The sequence below is a fragment of the Aulonocara stuartgranti genome (genome assembly GCF_965226115.1).
Source record: "Aulonocara stuartgranti genome assembly, chromosome: 18".
NCBI classification, from domain to species: Eukaryota; Metazoa; Chordata; class Actinopteri; order Cichliformes; family Cichlidae; genus Aulonocara; species Aulonocara stuartgranti.
This window is the reverse complement of record NC_138954.1, coordinates 6417605-6435193: the sequence shown is the minus strand read 5'-3', so window position 1 is coordinate 6435193 and position 17589 is coordinate 6417605. Positions and strand designations below refer to the sequence as shown.

Genomic DNA, 17589 nt, shown 5'->3' with positions numbered 1-17589 from the left:
TAATTTAAAAACATTTAAAATTTTCTGTTTTTGTTTTTTGACATCACATTTCTGGTAACGGTGTGGCAGCTTGTGATGCTACACTGACACTTTGTTCACATTATTTCCTGTGGACTAGTGGATTACTGGATGATGCTGCAGATGCTATGTCACAAACACATCCACAAACCAAAGAGGATACTCTCCTGTCCTTAATGCCAAATAATCAAAGACTTAAAAATATATAATCATGTTATTTACTGATTTTAGAATGTATGATTTTAATATCCTTTTGTTTTGGTAATTAATGTGGAACAAAATGTTTAAGAAATGGCTATCACAAGCTTAACAAGCACTGATTGATGCTCCTTAAATTGCATGATTGTGTATTAAACAGTCGAGTGTCTGAAATACAGAATCATGAATACAGAAAGGGAGCAAGTCTTCACATTTTAGTGTCTGGAAACGCCTAATGACACTGAGCTCTCTTTGCAAACAGAGATTGTATATTCTTCTGCAGGTTTGCATTGTGATTTGCATCCAATTATGTACATATAGATTCACTCTGCATTCCCAGAGCCAGCACTGTGCACACCGCCTGCACACACACCCACTCCACAGCTGTATAAACAGATCAGTCCACCATCACACATTAGCTCTGTCAGCTGTAGGACTGCAGCATACATCAGACAGGCCTCTGATGCATTCTGCTAACCCCATGGAGGGAGGAAGATATTCGAGGGAGCTTGTAATGGTTGTTGTGGTGGGTGGGGGTAATTACGGTTGAGCCTCCGGGTCCTGACAGACCTCTCTGTGCCCACCTGGGGAGCACTGTGCCTGCTGTCTGTGAGCCTGCCTGTCAGTGTCCGGCACACTCTGCAGACGAGCAACCACCCTCCCAGCTAACAGAAACCTTTAGCAGCAGATGCTACGCAGTGTGTGGTGCCGCTGTTGCTACCGGCAGAACAAGGGATTTGGGGAAGGCAGATGTTCAGAGGAAGAAGAGCACCACGTCAACACATAAACAACCAACAAGATTACAGAGACACTTCTGTAGCATTGCATATGTGCATTTTCTATCTTCTTCTGCAGTTCTTTCTTTGCTAGTAAACACATGCATGTTATTATTTTGTTAGCAGTAATTGTTTATTTTGTTGTTGTTTTTTACTTCAATCCAAATCCAATTCCCTCCTTTAATTTCCCCACCAGTAGCTCCGGGGTTGGATAAGTGAAGGTATATGATGTTTGCCCATGTCTCCATGAGCTTACAAGAGCTTCAGCAAACAGCTGCAGCTAGACTTAACAACTCTCTGCTGCTAAACTATTTCATTTGAAGTCAAGACTCAGTGTCTAAAAGAACAACCATAGTTCTCGTCTTTTTTATGCATTCCAAGGTTTGCATGTTGTAAACTGCCTTACATCCAACAACGTTATGTTGTCTGCGTTGTTTGTCATTAGAACCGCACTAAAAAGAGGCTGGTGGAGAGGTGGAGCATGGATAAAATAAGTTTGATCTTCCACCACTGCAGAATCACCAGTGCACCTTTAACATTTGAATCCATATCATTAGTTTTGAGAAAATCATATTCTTCTAAATCAAGTTGGGTTAGAGAGCCCCTAATGTCATCCAGTTCCACGTCATGTGAATTTCTGCCATGCTGGATCTAATTAAAAGTGCTATGACTGCGAAGCAGGGTGAGAGATTGAAAGCTGATTGACCAAAACCAAACCTGATGTCAGGACCACATTTGTAGAATGCAAAGTATAGGACAGGCTCATAGGTTACATTATTATTGAAAATGTATGGTGTTTATCTCTGAAAAACGTTTTTATGGGATCTCATTGGCCTGAACTCTCTGACTGTCCATCGTTATGATATTTAGATGGTGAATTTAGAGTGACATCACTCAGATAAGGCATCTTTGGATCTGCACTTAAATTAAAAAATACAGTTAGTCTCAACTGAATTTGGCTTTGCAGCATGAAGTACACTGGGTGTGTATATGGGGATGAAAAGTTTCAGGCTGGGAGACTGAACACAAGTTGAACAGTTAAACTTTCTTTGCTTTAATCCTTTCCAACCAGAGACGGGGTTTTGCCTTGTTTGGTCAGCATCTGTGTGAACTCTGTGACTTCAAGTTAAACGTGGAGCATCTCATTTTCAATTCCTTTGTGTGTAAAACATAGTTGATATTACACATGGGAGAAGATGCTTTGGAGTTCAATATTAGAGATACTTGTGTTAATATAAAGTGGTTAGTAAGTAAATGACTACATATTTCATGCCAACACTGAAAGTATTTCTGTTGAATTGAGGCTTTGCAGATTACATTTGTTAAAAATTACTTTCTTACTACTACAACTAGAACAATCTGTTAGCAACCAAAGTAATCTGTTTGAAGTAATTGAAGTAATCTGTTATATTGACTATACTGTATATTCCAAATACTGTATTACTTTTATGTTATCACTCCTTTAAAATTAGCTTCTGCATGTTTGCTGTTATGTCCAGGGGATGTAAAGCATGCAGGACTAAGAGCCACATGTTGGTGTTTTGTAGCATGAGCTCCATTCTCCTTGTTCGGCCCTCTCTAGATTCACGATACTGTAATTGTGTCTACTTGGTTTGGCTACGTAAAAAGAAAATAATGGGTATGCAATCTATGTACAGAAGGAGTGGAGCTCAACATGGAAGATGCTGTGAGTGGGTCGAATGCTGATTGGTTGAAAATAGGATCAGAACAGGGAGGGAGTGACAGCGAAGTTCCCCGTGTAGAGGGAGAACATCTTTGGTTTCTTTGGTTGATTGAAAGAGTAACAACACTAAAGGAAGAGTAGGCTGCGCACTGGTTGTTTGTGACAACTGGTGACATTGAACGGCTACAGCATGTAGACATTCTGCAAAGCTGTGCAAAGGCCCTGCGAAGGACTGACGCACAATCATGTTGGCTCATTTTTAGAGCTGTGCTTAGCACGCAGGCTCATCTTTCAAGTATATTGTAGAATTTCTTAGCAGCTGTCAGGCATCAGCTTACTTATCAGCTACTATCAGCTTGTGAGAATTGCACAAACAATGTGTTATGTTACTCATTCCAACAAAAAAGTACTCTAGCACAATACTTTTTGATGCACCATACACAACATTGCATTTAAGCTAATGAACTGTTTATATGATTGTTGTTAAAGTTTGATTGTTGTATATAGTTGCATTAAAAATAAGCACAGAGACATTCTGATCTTCCTCTGCATTTGCAGACACTGAATTGTTTATGTTAACGAGTGACTTGACAACAACACCAGTTACCAATAATCATGCCTAGATACTGCTGGCTAATCGGGCAGGAGACGTAGTTAATGAGAAGGGCCATTTCACAGTATCAGATCATTTGCTCAATGATGTGTATAGACAACAGTGATGCAGTGTGTCCAGTCCAAATTACAGCCCACTATTAAGGACATTAGACTGAGCCCACAGGTGCATAATACCATGCTTGATGCTAGTGTCATTACCCGCCTTGTTTGCTTGAGCGCAGCCTCTTGGGCATGCATTTTTGCCCAAGAGAAAGATCCAGACCGTTGAGGTGCATTGAAATTCTGGGCTTTTATTTTCATATACCACTTTTTGTGGATGACCTCAGCTGTACCTAACAGCCCATTTAGCACCTGGGGAAAATAGGAAGGGGGGCGTGAACATTGTATGCCAGCTGTCTGTTGTGCCATGCTGTTTGCCAGAAAGCCCAGCGGGTGTCCGCCAGCGACCTGTAAGCAGACTGCCGGTCTGCTGAAGTGTAGCTCGCAGTCTGAACGACGCACGCAGTACGTGCAGAGCAGAATCCAGACGAGGTGTGAGACGGGGCTGGCTAAACATGGAAATGCTAAGCTGCAGCGACACGCTCGGGCAGTGAAGAAAACACAGAATGCTTAAAAGGAGAATGCTCAACTTTTTCTGCATCAAAATTATACATGATATTGATGTCAAATAAAACCAGTAGGGCCACAGCTGTAGAGAGTTTACAAAGGAATCTACTAAGATTTGGAAGAAAATAAAAAAAAACCCCAAAAAACATAATGTAGAAACTCATATCATATCATATGCACACTAATGAAGCAACAGGTTATCAAAGTAATGCTCTTTTTTTTTTTTAAATTAGATTTCACTTTCCTACAAGTGCTATGAGGTTATATCTTCTGGGACTATTGGTCTAGACTAGTTTAATAATAGATGGAGTTATATAGTTATATAGCATTGATCACTGTATTTTGGCAGCTTATTTCTATTTCAGTTGTGTCTAATTTGAATGATACAATTAGCCATTACCAAAATTAGCAAAAAGAAAAGGCTGAGGCTGTCCAAAGAGGGAAAAAGCAGCTTTTTTGACCTTTTCAGTTACACCTGCCACATTTCACATGCAGCAGGAAACACATGATTTTAACATCGTGGAGTCAGTCTGATAAACTTTAGCTTGTAAATGCCGTGCGTGTCAGACAGTGTTTTCTGACTATATGCGTAATTCCAGTAACAGCTAGCTTCAACTGTGTGCATATCAGACAAATTAATGTGCAACTTCAAGCCGTCTAAATAGCTGTTTCCGTCGTGTTGTAAATGTCCATTCAAGCTCACTACAGCAGTGCCACAATACTTAATAAGAGACTGGAAAGATGTGATATTCAAGAAGAGAAGTTTTTGTGTAGCTGCAATCACAGTGGGACCTTGTACAATATCTTTTTCTGGTGCAGAATCTTGGCAATTACAGCCACAGCTTAAACCAGAAAACACTCAGAAAGCTCACACCGTTAACAAGGTGACAAAAATTCTCTAAATTAAATTAATTAAAGAATAAGCATAAATATGTGTTCTATATTATTTAATGCGAGCAGGAGTAGTTTACGACAAAATATTCCAGAAATATATTCTTTTATAAAAAAGAAAGAATAAATCTTGAAAAATCTTTAAAATATTACTTTTCTGTAGTCGAAGCAACAAATCTGCCCTTTTCTTTAGTAAGCAAACTGTCTCCTGTAACCAGGTAGGCCACACAATCTGACAGACACCTGGGTTACATCTCAGCATGCATCTGGCCCTCAGGGCTCGTGTGGCGAGCTGTCATTACCATATCAAAGACGCGCCGCGTCACGGCCGCAGAGAAAAAGAAGAGCCAGCACTTCAACAGCCTCTTGATTCAATTTTTCACATGGAGCTATTTGAATATCTATGGCAGGCGATGCAGATGGATGCATGAGTGCATGCCCAAAACACACACACACAGATAGAAATATAAGAACTCCGGTGTATTTTCATACACATGCAGGTCCATCCTGGGTGCATATATGTACACAGCTCACATGCATGGCAGTGGTTTGATTTTTAATCATTTATTTTCTACCTTGTGATAAAAATTGCAGGTGCAATGGGATGCATCGGCCAACAGACAACCTTGATCCAATATGTGAGTCTCTTTGCTTCATGAATATTCTCATTCAAATCCAGCTCTCTATTCAGGCACCTGGGCAGGCTGCAGACAACAATACTGTGTCATTACGAGTGATGCTATCACTCTGCTCACCGAGACCGCAGACAGGAATGTATTCTCAGTGAAATCATTATGAAAGCTGCTTGTTGTGACTCACTGGTATAGAGCAAGACAACAAACAACACTTCAGGATCAGAAATTCTTTTCATCACCATCTCAGGGATGAGAACGAATCCCAAAATCCAGATATTCTGTTGTGAACGTGGATTATAAGGAAATTACATTCCACCTCTATGTAATTATAATAATGCATAGTGCAAACTGGACTAAGCCTTTTTACAAATGTTACATCAAAAGGTTGACTAACACTTGTATTTAATGAAGAGCTTTGAGCCTAGATGTCAAATTTTGTTTTATTCTGCCACTGTAATAAAATATTTCAAACCTGATTTGTCTAACTGATATATATGTGAAAACGAGAGCTTGCTCTTCTTTGCTTGCCTTGTTTAAATAAAGGTAATACACAAATGTCTGTAAAAAGGAAGGTGGCATCCATTCAACACTATTAGGCAATTAATTTTTATCTAACTCTTTCCTGCCTCATACTAGTACACTTCATGTAAGGTTATCAAATAGGCAGTTCAGTTGACAAAAAGTCGTTATGTGTTTTCGAAAAACAGCTGGAATAAGCATTTGTTCCCAGTCTGTCACCTCTATTGTTGAAATTTGATTAAGCTCAGTCAACTAAACAACTACTTTCGTGAGGCTGTTAAAGGGTGTGTAGGGGTCAAGTGACAAAGAGAGAAATCCACAGACTGCTTCTTTCTAGCATTGCTAAGTATGCTATTTTTAAAAAAGCAATTAGCCATACCGCAGAAGCTCAGAAGCGCTGGCGCTACCTTGGCAACCAGTGTCTGTCACATGACCCTTGTCTTGCACATTCAAGTGCTCACTCAAGAGTCTCCCAGAGCAATGCTGTTCAAAAACTCTGACTTAGGTAATGATTACATTCCTTAATAAGGATCCAGACAGGGTTTCCAGAAACATAATGCAATGTGACAATTATATGTCGTGTTAACCGCAAGTGTTTAAGTTTATGTATCACTGTGGAAGGGAAAACAGAAATGAGCTAACATGTTTTCACTTTTAATCATCAATGCAGCTCAAAATTTAAATACTGGGATCATAAAATGCCTGATTCTTGCAAAAAACAACTAAAAACTGCAAAAGATCTCATTCCTCAAAGTTGTATTAAATCAGCCGTTTTGTGGCAAATGGCCTTTTGGCATTCTGGTAAAAGGGAGTGTTTGCTCCCGCCCTGTATTTTAAATAGCAATTACATTGAATTGTGATGGAAAAAGCGATCCACTCCCATTGTTTCTTATTTTTTAATTTTTTTGTGTCATTAGATTTCCCTCCTCTATTTGTGAAAAAGCTCTTTCAAACAGATTGGAAGTGCCTTTATTTGCAGTGAAAAAGTGAGCTGGATGGGGTAGCGTGCGAATATTGCCACTACAGGACAATGGTTGCTGCCGCAGCAACCTTATCTTCCACCTTCTTCCCTCCCAACAAACATGCATTCACTTAATTGGACACAAGTCTCAGTGTGGAGAAATCTGTGCCATGTTCTCCGTGGCCTTGGTGATTGAATGATTTCCAATCCTGAAGCTACGTAAATTAACGGCAGTCAGAGTGAGAGATAATGAAGGGTACTGCAGGGGCAAAGTATAATTTAATGTCATTGGAAGATGCACTCTCTATTAGGTTAGAGTCTATTATTTTGCTTCCTCATGCGTGCACACCTACCACTCCAGCGACAATAATCAGCATAAAGAAGAATTATCACCTTTCTGATAGTGCCAAAAATAACAAAACCTGAGATTTTGTTAAAGCTGAGAACCTCTAAGATTTACACACGGATAAGATAAAATAATCTTAATGCCATTCATTTATGGTGTGGGACAAGATTTAATTCTGAAATGGCCAAAGGGGGCACTTTAAGAAACCACACTGGCCCAGTGTCATATTATAACCTGCAGGGTTTGCATTGTGGGCATTTTTTGTGCCTAAATTAAACCGAGCTGCAAATAAAAGGGTAACAGATTAGCGAATGAAAACAAAGCAAAAGGCAAAGCTCTCAAACAGGACGCAAACCACGGCCTAGCTCACAAACTTGTGACAGTCCAACATTATCCCTCCGATCTTCACTGCTCTTCAAAAGAAGACCATTATGTCTCGAGGCTCAACGTTGCTGTGGCCAGTGAATCACCGCAACAATGCCAAGGGGCACTTGTGCGTATTCCGGAGCCGCCAGCGTCTATGAGAGAACGGCAGTATTTGACTCCCTGGGATGAGAACACGGCGGTTATTTAATGAATCTCTCAAAATTAAAAGCGTCCTTGTAGCCCCAACACCCTCGTCCCTTCTGATTTAGGATGAGCATTACTCGGGACTACAACCATTAAGATGACTTATGTTATGTCTCTTGACAAGAATCCACCATTTGCAGTCGTGAGTGTTATCTCACCTTTATACACAGAAGTCATGTATTTTCTTAACACCGCTACAAAAAGTCTGAAAGAGCAAGTCAGGGTTCAAAGCAGGTGTAAAATGTCCAACTTTAAAACAGGACATCCACAAATAAGACATTTATGCATCTCCGAATACCATTGCCACAAGATTTCTGCAACCCTAACAAAAAAAAATTCAAAAAAAAAAAAAATTCAAATTTTATTTGTCACGTACACAGTCATACACAGTACAATATGTAGTGAAATGCTTGGACAACTGCTCGTGACCTAAAGAAAACAAAAAAGGAAAAGGCTATGAATAAGATAGGAAATAAATATGAAAAATTAAAAAGGGTAAATTTAACTAGGAAGGAATAAAATATAAATTAAGGTTAAAAATGAAATAACTGTACAACACAAATTAGAATGAAGGGTAAATTTAACTGGGAAGAATAAGATAAAGATAAATATATAAATTAAAGTTGAAAATAAAATAACTGTACAACAAAATACACAATACACAATATAGAACTATATAAGAATGTATGAAGAAATCTAAATATAAATAAATATATACACAATAACAGCAGCTGTACAAGTATTAACCGGAAATGAAGAATATAGTGACCAGTGTTGTGCAAAAACAATGTCCAGAAAGTCCAGTGTGTGTGTAAGAACCATATGTGTGGGTCAGTACTGTGTGGTGGTGTGATTGAGAGACCGTATCGCCTGCGGGAAGAAGCTCCTCCTCAGTCTCTCTGTGTTGGTCTTCAGGGAGCGGAATCGCTTTCCTGACCTCAACAGAGAGAACAGTCTGTTGTTGGGATGGCTGAGGTCCTTCACGATCTTCCTGGCCTTGGTCCAGCACCGCCTGCTGTAGATTGAGTGCAGGTCAGGGAGCTCGGAGCGGATGGTGCGCTCAGCTGACCGCACAACCCTCTGTAGAGCTCGTCTGTCCTGCATGGTGCTGTTCCCGAACCAGGTTAAGATGTTTCCCGCCAGGATGCTCTCTATGGTGCACGAGTAAAAGTTCCTGAGCACCTTGGAGGGCAGTTGGAAGTCTCTCAAGCGTCTGAGGTGGTAGAGACGCTGACGGGCCTTTTTCACCACGGTGTTGATGTGACAGGACCATGACAGGTCCTGCGTGATGTGAACTCCGAGGTATTTGAAGCTGTCCACTCTCTCCACTGGGCACTCGTTGATGACGGGGGTCTGGTAGTTCCTCTCCTGCTTAGTGCTGAAGTCCACTATCAGCTCCTTTGTCTTACTGACGTTTAGAAGGAGGTTGTTCCTCTGGCACCAGTTCTCCAGATTCCTAATCTCCTTCAGGTAGGCCGTCTCGTTGTTATCAGAGATCAGGCCCACCACGACGGTGTCGTCAGCAAACTTGATGATGGTGGTGGAGCTGGTAGTGGCCACACAGTCATATGTGTACAAAGAGTACAGCAGGGGGCTCAGAACACACCCCTGGGGGGCTCCAGTGCTGAGAGTGGTGGAGGCTGAGACATGTCCGCCCATCCTTACTGCCTGTGGTCTGCCAGTTAGGAAGTTGGAGATCCACTGACACATAGATGAGCTGAGTCCCAGATGCTCCAGCTTGGTGGTGAGTGTGGAGGGAATTATGGTGTTAACTGCAGAGCTGTAGTCTATGAAGAGCATTTTAACATAATTCCCCCTTCTAGTGTCCAAGTGAGTGAGTGATGTGTGGAGGAGATGAGAGATGGCATCGTCTGTGGAACGATTTGGACGGTAAGCAAACTGTAGTGGGTCCAGTGTGTCTGGTAGTGAAGAAATGATGAAGTCTCTGACCAGGCGTTCAAAGCACTTCATCACTACTGAGGTGAGGGCTACAGGGCGATAGTCATTGAGAGAAGCAGGGTGGGGTTTCTTCGGGACAGGAACAATGATGGACTCTTTGAAGCATGTGGGGATCACCGACTGAGATAAAGAGATGTTGAATATCTCAGTGAACACAGGAGCTAGCTGGTATGCGCAGTCTCTGAGGATACGACCTGGGATGCCGTCTGGTCCTGCTGCTTTCCTGGTGTTCACTCTCTTGAAGGCTCTCCTTACTTCATGCTCGGAGATGACGAGCACGTTTCCGGTGCTGGCAGTATCTTCCTGTCTGCAGCCGTTAGCGCCGCTAACACTAGCATTGTTGGAGACCTTAGCTGCAGCCTCGAAGCGAGCATAGAAAGTGTTCAGCTCGTCTGCCAGAGTCACGGCCGCGTTCGTCATACCGGTTGTTGGTGCTTTATAGTCCGTTATTGTCCTTAGTCCCCGCCACAGGCTCCTAGAGTCACTCTGTTGGAGTTGTGACTCTAGTTTCCTCCCGTAGCGCTGCTTCGCCTCTTTCACCGCCCTCCGCACGTTATATGACGCGGCTTTGTACGGGTCCATGTCCCCCGTCATGAGTCCCGTGTTGTAGGCAGCGGTGCGGGATCTCAGAGCGTCGCGGATGGTTTTATCCACCCACGGCTTCTGGTTGGGAAACGTTGTGATAGTCTTTGTCTCCACGGTATCATCCGCTAGTTTCCCGATGAATCCCACAACCGCTTCCGTAAACACGTTGACGTCATCGTCGGAGCTGTTTCTGAACATGCCCCAGTCTGCGTCATCGAGTGCGTCCTGTAACGCGGCCACCGATTGATCCGTCCAGCGCGCGACCTTCCTCTGAACCGGAACTTCCTGTTTCAGCCTTTGTTTGTATTTTGGCATGAGGAAGATGGCGGCGTGATCAGATTTGCCAAACGGGGGGCGGGATTGTGCCTTGTAGCCGTCCTTGACCGTAGTGTAGCAGTGGTCCAGTGTCCTTTCACCTCTGGTGGGGCAGGAGATGTGTTGATAAAAGTTCGGCGCTGCGCGTTTGAGGTTGGCGCTATTAAAGTCCCCCGTCACAATAAGCGCAGCGTCCCGATGTTGTGTCTGGTGCTGTGTGAGTGCCTCATGCAGCTCGCATAAGGCGGTGACCGTGTCCGCTTGTGGTGGAATATAAACGGCACTTACAATGACCGATGTAAATTCCCGAGGTAGATAAAAAGGACGACACATGATGGACAGTAGTTCCAGATTTGGTGTGCAGGAGCGTGTGAGAGGAACAACGTTCGCACTGTTGCACCAGTTGTTGTTCACCATTAAACACACGCCGCCTCCCCTTGACTTCCCCGAGTCCCGTGTCCTGTCCATGCGGTGAACCGAGAAGAACTCGGCCGGCTGGATGGCGTGGTCCGGCACCGCTGGGTTCAGCCATGTCTCGGTGAAGCAGAGGAGATTGCAGTCCCGAATGTCTCTCTGGAACTTTATCCTGGCCCTGAGGTCGTCAAGCTTGTTCTCCAGTGACTGGACGTTGGCGAGCAGGATGCTAGGCAGAGGTGTGCGGTGTGCACGAGCTCTCAGCCTGTTCCTGACGCCGGCTCGCTTCCCTCTAGGCCGCCGCCGCTTCCCTTTGTTCTCCCTCGAGATCTCACTCGGCCAGCTCGGATCCGGAGTTAAAAACTTCGAATTGTGAGTACATTGTATACCAATAGAAACAAGAGTGTCACTGTCATACCTAATGTACCCAATGGTGATGATTTTGCCGATTTAGAAACGCTGAAAACTAACTTAAAAAACAAAGACAAAGAAAAAGTGGTCGGAGCAGTCGTGACGGCAGCCGACCTCACCGGCGCCATCTTTAAAACAGATACCAAAGTTTATCCGGACCTTGAATACAGAAGAGTGACAGATTTTTAAAAATGTTTTCTTTTTACTTTCAAGAACTTACTCACATTCCTCCAACAGTGTTTCGCAGGATAAGTTTTAAATGAGAATTTTATGACGCTTCAGATGTCGTTCAGTTCATCCAAACAGCTTCAAGGCTTTAGAGCTCTTAATGGCAAACATAAAGCTGCTCGCCACAATGATGCGGACAAAGAAAGAGCAGGACTTAGGTCACAGTCCACAAATCAAAGGTATTGAGCTTGCAAATTAGTGCTTTGATGGAATGATTTGTAATTTAAGTGAGCAAACGGCGAGATGGACGAAGGTCAAACAGAGATGAAGACAATCTCCTGCATTTTTTACTGTTAAAAAAAATGCAAGAGATTGTGCCCTCGAGTAAGGGTCAAATAAGTTGCTAAAAATCAGAACACATTGAGCTCACAGGATAGTTTTTGTTTTCTATGATGTTTTCTTTCTAAATTGTACTAAAGCAGATGTTTCAAGAAGTCCTCAATTAGAATCTCATATGGGCTTTTAATTCCTCTGTTTAAGCAATCCCAAAATGAGCTGTAGGACTCTGTCCACTTTAAAAGACAGATGAGACAGGCACACATGGCAGTCAATTAACTGGAGTCTCGTTTAAGGCTTTTTTTTCCTATTTACTCGAGTATACTTTTTGCTGTGTTTTTACTTGCTGTTCAAAACTGTTTCTTATGGGTTAAAATTTCAAGCTTGCAAGTCGGTTTTCTTGGTTATCAATGTGCTGTCTTCCACATCATCTAAAGGATACCAATGCATTTTTTATGTACTTGTCCCCACAGCCACTAGTAGTTTTAAATGGTAACTACAGCGCATAATAACAGCTTTCATTCGGGGATATGTCAAACAAATACATAAGACGCTTACTGAAGCTTCAATGGTGTCATGAATTAGAAAGACAACACATTTCAGAACTACTGTTGCAGTTCCTCTGAAACGTAGTAGCTCAGTGTAGTCGCAAATCATGAACGAGCCACAACGAACAGCAGGAGATGTGCTGATTCACTGTGAGACGGTTGAACTAGATATAAATGCTGCAGAACAGCAATGTGATGATTTTAAAGCACAGATATTTGGAGCACTGTTTTAGCTCAAGCAAAACCGTGTTTAAGTTGGATTAAACAAGGTGTCCAAGAAAATCTCAAAGTAAAGGGATTTTTTGTGTGTAACAACAGAAGTTTGGATTTTAGATATTGTGGAGCTGATTCATTCAAATACCAGTTGTATACTCAGTTTTCTTCCAGTTATGGGATGTCCTTCCAACATCTTCCATCTTCTAAATCCAGGCACAGCCTAAAACACACTTTTTTTTTTATCTTGTAACTTAATGAGAGCATTTTAAAATCCTTATATTTCCGTTAAAGTTGACATACCGTTCCCGTGTAGTTCTCACTCATTTGCCACCTTAATACGCTAGAAATTCAGGTGCGTAAAGTTATACAACCCCACAATAATTTATGATCTATTTTAATGCTGGACTGTTTTGTCTTTATTGGTTTTATTGCATGCAATTTCTCCCATTACCTCTTCTGCTGCAACAATAAATTTTCATGTTATCTCCATTCCAAATATACACAGGCATCAATGTGAAAATGAGAATTCATCTCTCAAACCTGCAGGCCTGTTCAAGTCAAGTTTTCATGTCTGTGAGAAAACAAATAATCTCCTCTGCACTGTTGAGAGACTAACTTTTCTATTTTTTATTTTTAACCTGTCATCTGTGATGTAGTATGCTAATATTCTTATTTTACAGAGTATGATAAAACTATAATAAACACTGTATGGGGTGATGATGGATGCTGTGTTGCAGGTTGCGACTCGCCAGTTTTTGCTTTGCCTCTGTGTGGCAGGCTGAGCTAAAGGGGTTTTCTTTGCTTCTCTCCCTCTCTTTCTCTTACAACTGAGGTTCGATTGGCCATAATTGGCTGCTGTTTGCAGCTAGGTATCGATCACCTTGAAAGACTCTCCATGCCATCCCTCCCTTCTTCCAACCTCCCAACTCTTTCTGTCTTTCTCTCCCTCAGTCACTTACTATGCCCCCTTTTCCAACCATTTCTCCCTCAGACCTGCCACTTTGATAAGCATGGTGAATGGCGCACCATCATCGGTACAGCCTAAGCCTTGAATCAATAGGGGAGTGCAGATGCTCAGCAGTCTATTTACTACAGAGATGGTGGAGAATAGCAATGCTAGGAGATGAAAGCCATGTAGGCGAGAGATGGAGACAGGTGGAAGAGATGAAGCAGCCATCACGCGCCAAGACCCCTCTTAGACCTTACTGTTGGTGCTGCATAGCTTTTTTGTTTGTTTGTTTGTGTGGGTTGTTTTTAATTGATTTACTCAAGTGGAGTTATAAAGAATGCAGTGCATCATTAGTGACAGTCAGTGAGGAAAGAGATGGAAAGTAAAGGAAGATTAATGAAATTCTGTTTTTCATGAAGTCGTTTCTGCGATGACTCAGCTGCTCTGAGAAGTGTCTACAGTTACTATCAAACACAAATATGAGGAATGTGAGTTACCAATTAGAATAAATGAGTTTCATATTTTCATACATTTTATGCATTTTTTTGCACTAATGCACAAGGTTTTGTGGTGAAAAGTGTTTGCATGCTACAGCCTGGAAAGACATTTTGAGAAATTTGAAGTTCAAACTTAGCAGCAGTAGGTAATGAGTGCACCTTCATACATTTCATTTGGGTTTGAGACTCCTGTCACATTTTGCTTCACTAATCACGTGGACGTTTGATTAGCCTCAAATCAAAAACTAAAAGTAAAGTGTGTACTCACATCGGCAATCCCAGCCTCCAGGATGCTGACCTTGGCTTCCTTCTCTAAAGACACCTTCTTCTGGACTATGGTAAGGAAAGAACAGAGAGAAAAACCCCACAATGATTAATGAACTGAAAAATGTCCAACAGTATGTTTTTACAGAAAATAATAATGAATACTTTTCTAGCCCCCGGCAAAAACATCGTATATGAAAAAGTTTATAATGCTAAATCAGCAAAGCAATGTTCATTTTTTAAACATTTTTGTGACAATGGCAACGGAACAAAACTGCAATAACTTTCAAACGTAACAACAATGTCTATTGCATATTGTTCCTCCAAACAGGTAGTGTAGATTAACTTTAACATGTGATTAATCCTCAGTGTCCACAATAATGCATAATAGGCATCCATGTGTGTACAGTCATGACTATTAATCAATGCTACAAATTCTGCCAAACAAGCTATTAAACTCTGTGCTCAACTGGCTCACAAAAAATCAATGCTTCCTCCTTCCTCCTCCTTAACACATGACGTATAAGCAAAACCAGAACATGATTTATAGAAATGCCTTGAAAATGCAGCTTGGTTAATTTACACATGATTGATAAAGATCCTTTGTAGAAACTATGGAAGCATCGTTGCATTATGAAGCACAAAGACATCAGAGAGATATAGAGAGTTTGTAAGAACAGCGTTCGCAAACAATCCTTCTGGTGTAGAGAAGAACAAAAGTCAGGTAGCCCTCCATCTACCACACTCCCCCTCTCTGAAACTTTACTAGCTCTATCCTCTTCAAAACCAAGTCTTTTTTGGACTTTTGGACTTCATATAATACCTACACTACTTTACCTGATCTAGTCTGACAAGGCCTGTAATTGGCTTAATGCTACTGTCACGAGCTACATTTTCTAAAGTCTAAAAAGAGAGGCCAGAGGAGGCACGGGAGTCTAGTGCCCACTCAGACCACTTGAACTGCAATATGCCAAAAAGGTTCAATTGGATTTTATGTCCAGTAACAACAAAGGGTCCTTGGTGGAGACACTGAAACCCTACTGACCCCCTAATGTTTGCCAAGTAAAAAGCATTTAAAAAGAATAGAATAAAGTAGGCATAGAGTAAAGTTATGTATCAGTGGGTGGTTGTGGCTTGTGATGCCAAATATAAGTAAAAAAGTGCTATATGCATACCAGTGAAACACGGCTAGCTGAACAGCTGGAACTGTTCTCCAGTGTTTTTTGTATTCAGATTGATGTCGTCAAGCACTGCCTCTTCAGTCTTTTAAGTGTTTTAATTATCAGACACAAAAAGGGAATATTTATTCAGCCATACCCATGACTGCTCTTTAAGGTTCACTGATTGCACACCATGAAATCTGACAACAGGACTGGTGTAAGAAGGGCCTCTTATGAGATCACAAAAACAATCCATGTCATCATTCACATTCTCAAATATAACAAGCTTATGCAGTAGCAAGCAGCCACCATAGGTGTTGTAAATTACAACGCGCACTTGGCGAGTGGTCGTGGCTGTTTAGTGGAATATATCCTATTATAAAGATTTGGTTAAAGTCCAATAGGAAGATCGTATCGCTCACATTCGCCTGTAACGGTAATTTTCTGCAGTTTCTTCTCATTGCAATATTTCTGAATTTACTTTATTGCAACTATCCCATAAATTAAAGCAAGAGCATGGTCTACAACGAAATGTGGATTTTACCAGACAGGTCGTCATGGCGTTGGTGGTGAAATCACTGAGGTTATCGTGCAGGCTCTTCGCAGACACATTCATTTACCAAATTAACCCCGCCCCCACCCCCCCCCCCCAAAAAACAAACAAACAAAAAAAACAAAAAAAGAAAACCTTCCACAGGGCTCAAGAATAAATTCTACCATTGCAGGTCCAAATGAGCTATTACTGTAGCATATCTTCACTTTATGAAATATGAATTTTTAACCCAACCTGCCGCCAGGCAAATATTAAAACAAATTTCCACACAAATAGAATTAAACCCTGCGCACAGCTCTCTTTTTTCATGAGCTTAAAGGGAAACAAATGGAGGTCTACAATTAAAATTCAGCAGAGCACATATTAAAGCCAGAACAGAAACGATATGAAAAAAAAGAAAGGATACGTAATTGCATTCACTTCGCTTTGCATCTGAATACACCGGTGAGGTGAAAGAAAGCGAGTCTTCTTTGTTGACACACCAGGCAGATGAAGGATATGCAAATAGAGCCCCAGCTCTGCCACAGTCCAAATTCACCAGTGGCTTTAATAATTAGTCTTTCAATTCGTCATTCACTGGTCAATTTATGCCAGATGTTATGCAACCATAGATGCTGACCTTAAACACCACAGTCCAAACGAGCAGCTCTTTTGAATGTATAAAGCCAAAATCAATCACAGGTGGACACTTCCTTCTGTTTAATGTGAATGCCTTGGTTTCCATGTGGTATATGGAGGGGACTCGTTTAGCTCTGTCACGCTGTAATAAAAAGACGCTGAAGGGTTAATGTTGTGGCTGACTGGTACTTGCAGGCCCCAGACAAAGACGTATGAACACCTTGTCTGCGATAGCCAAGTGGGCCGACATGTCTTAATAGTGCTGTCAGCAGGGAGCAGCAGCAGCTGAGAGAAATAGAAGCTGAAGTGGCTGAATTGGTTTGTCAGTGGCACCTGCTCTTATGCTCACTGAGGAGCATCTGAACAGACTTCTAGTTCAGCGTTAAAAACCGATGTCTCCATCAGACGTCGGTTGCAACTTGTTAGGATTCTTCAAACTCATCAACACCAACTCAGGTGTTTTCCATCACTTGTCAAAAAGGTAAGACGCCTGTTGTGACATCCCACAACGGGCAGAATTCTTGAATGGCTCAGCCTTCAGAGAGCAGTGTAGCAGTTGCACGAGATAATCTGTTAGTTTGCTCTTGGAAGCCACATGAATCGCATGAATTATTGATCTTCCCCTCGCAGGAAACATGACTTTTCAGTCTTTAAAGCTGTAGCCACATGGTACTTTTCCAAGGCTGAATTTTAAGTGAACCTCTTGAACTGTCTAAAATACTTTAAAAGGACTGTTTGCATGTTTACTGAGAAAGAAGGTGTATTTCTCATTGCTGC

At 41.7% G+C, this 17589-nt stretch overlaps 1 protein-coding gene across 1 annotated transcript in view; it reads right to left on the bottom strand.

The window, feature by feature from the left end:
• Nucleotides 1-17589, bottom strand: part of LOC309694492 (receptor-type tyrosine-protein phosphatase N2-like) — a 223000-nt gene that overhangs the window by 90463 nt on the left and 114948 nt on the right. Inside the window, exon 12 of the mRNA XM_082514620.1 lies at nt 14486-14550. Within this exon, the coding sequence (XP_082370746.1) occupies nt 14486-14550 (65 nt within the window). The remainder of the gene's footprint in view (nt 1-14485; nt 14551-17589) is intronic.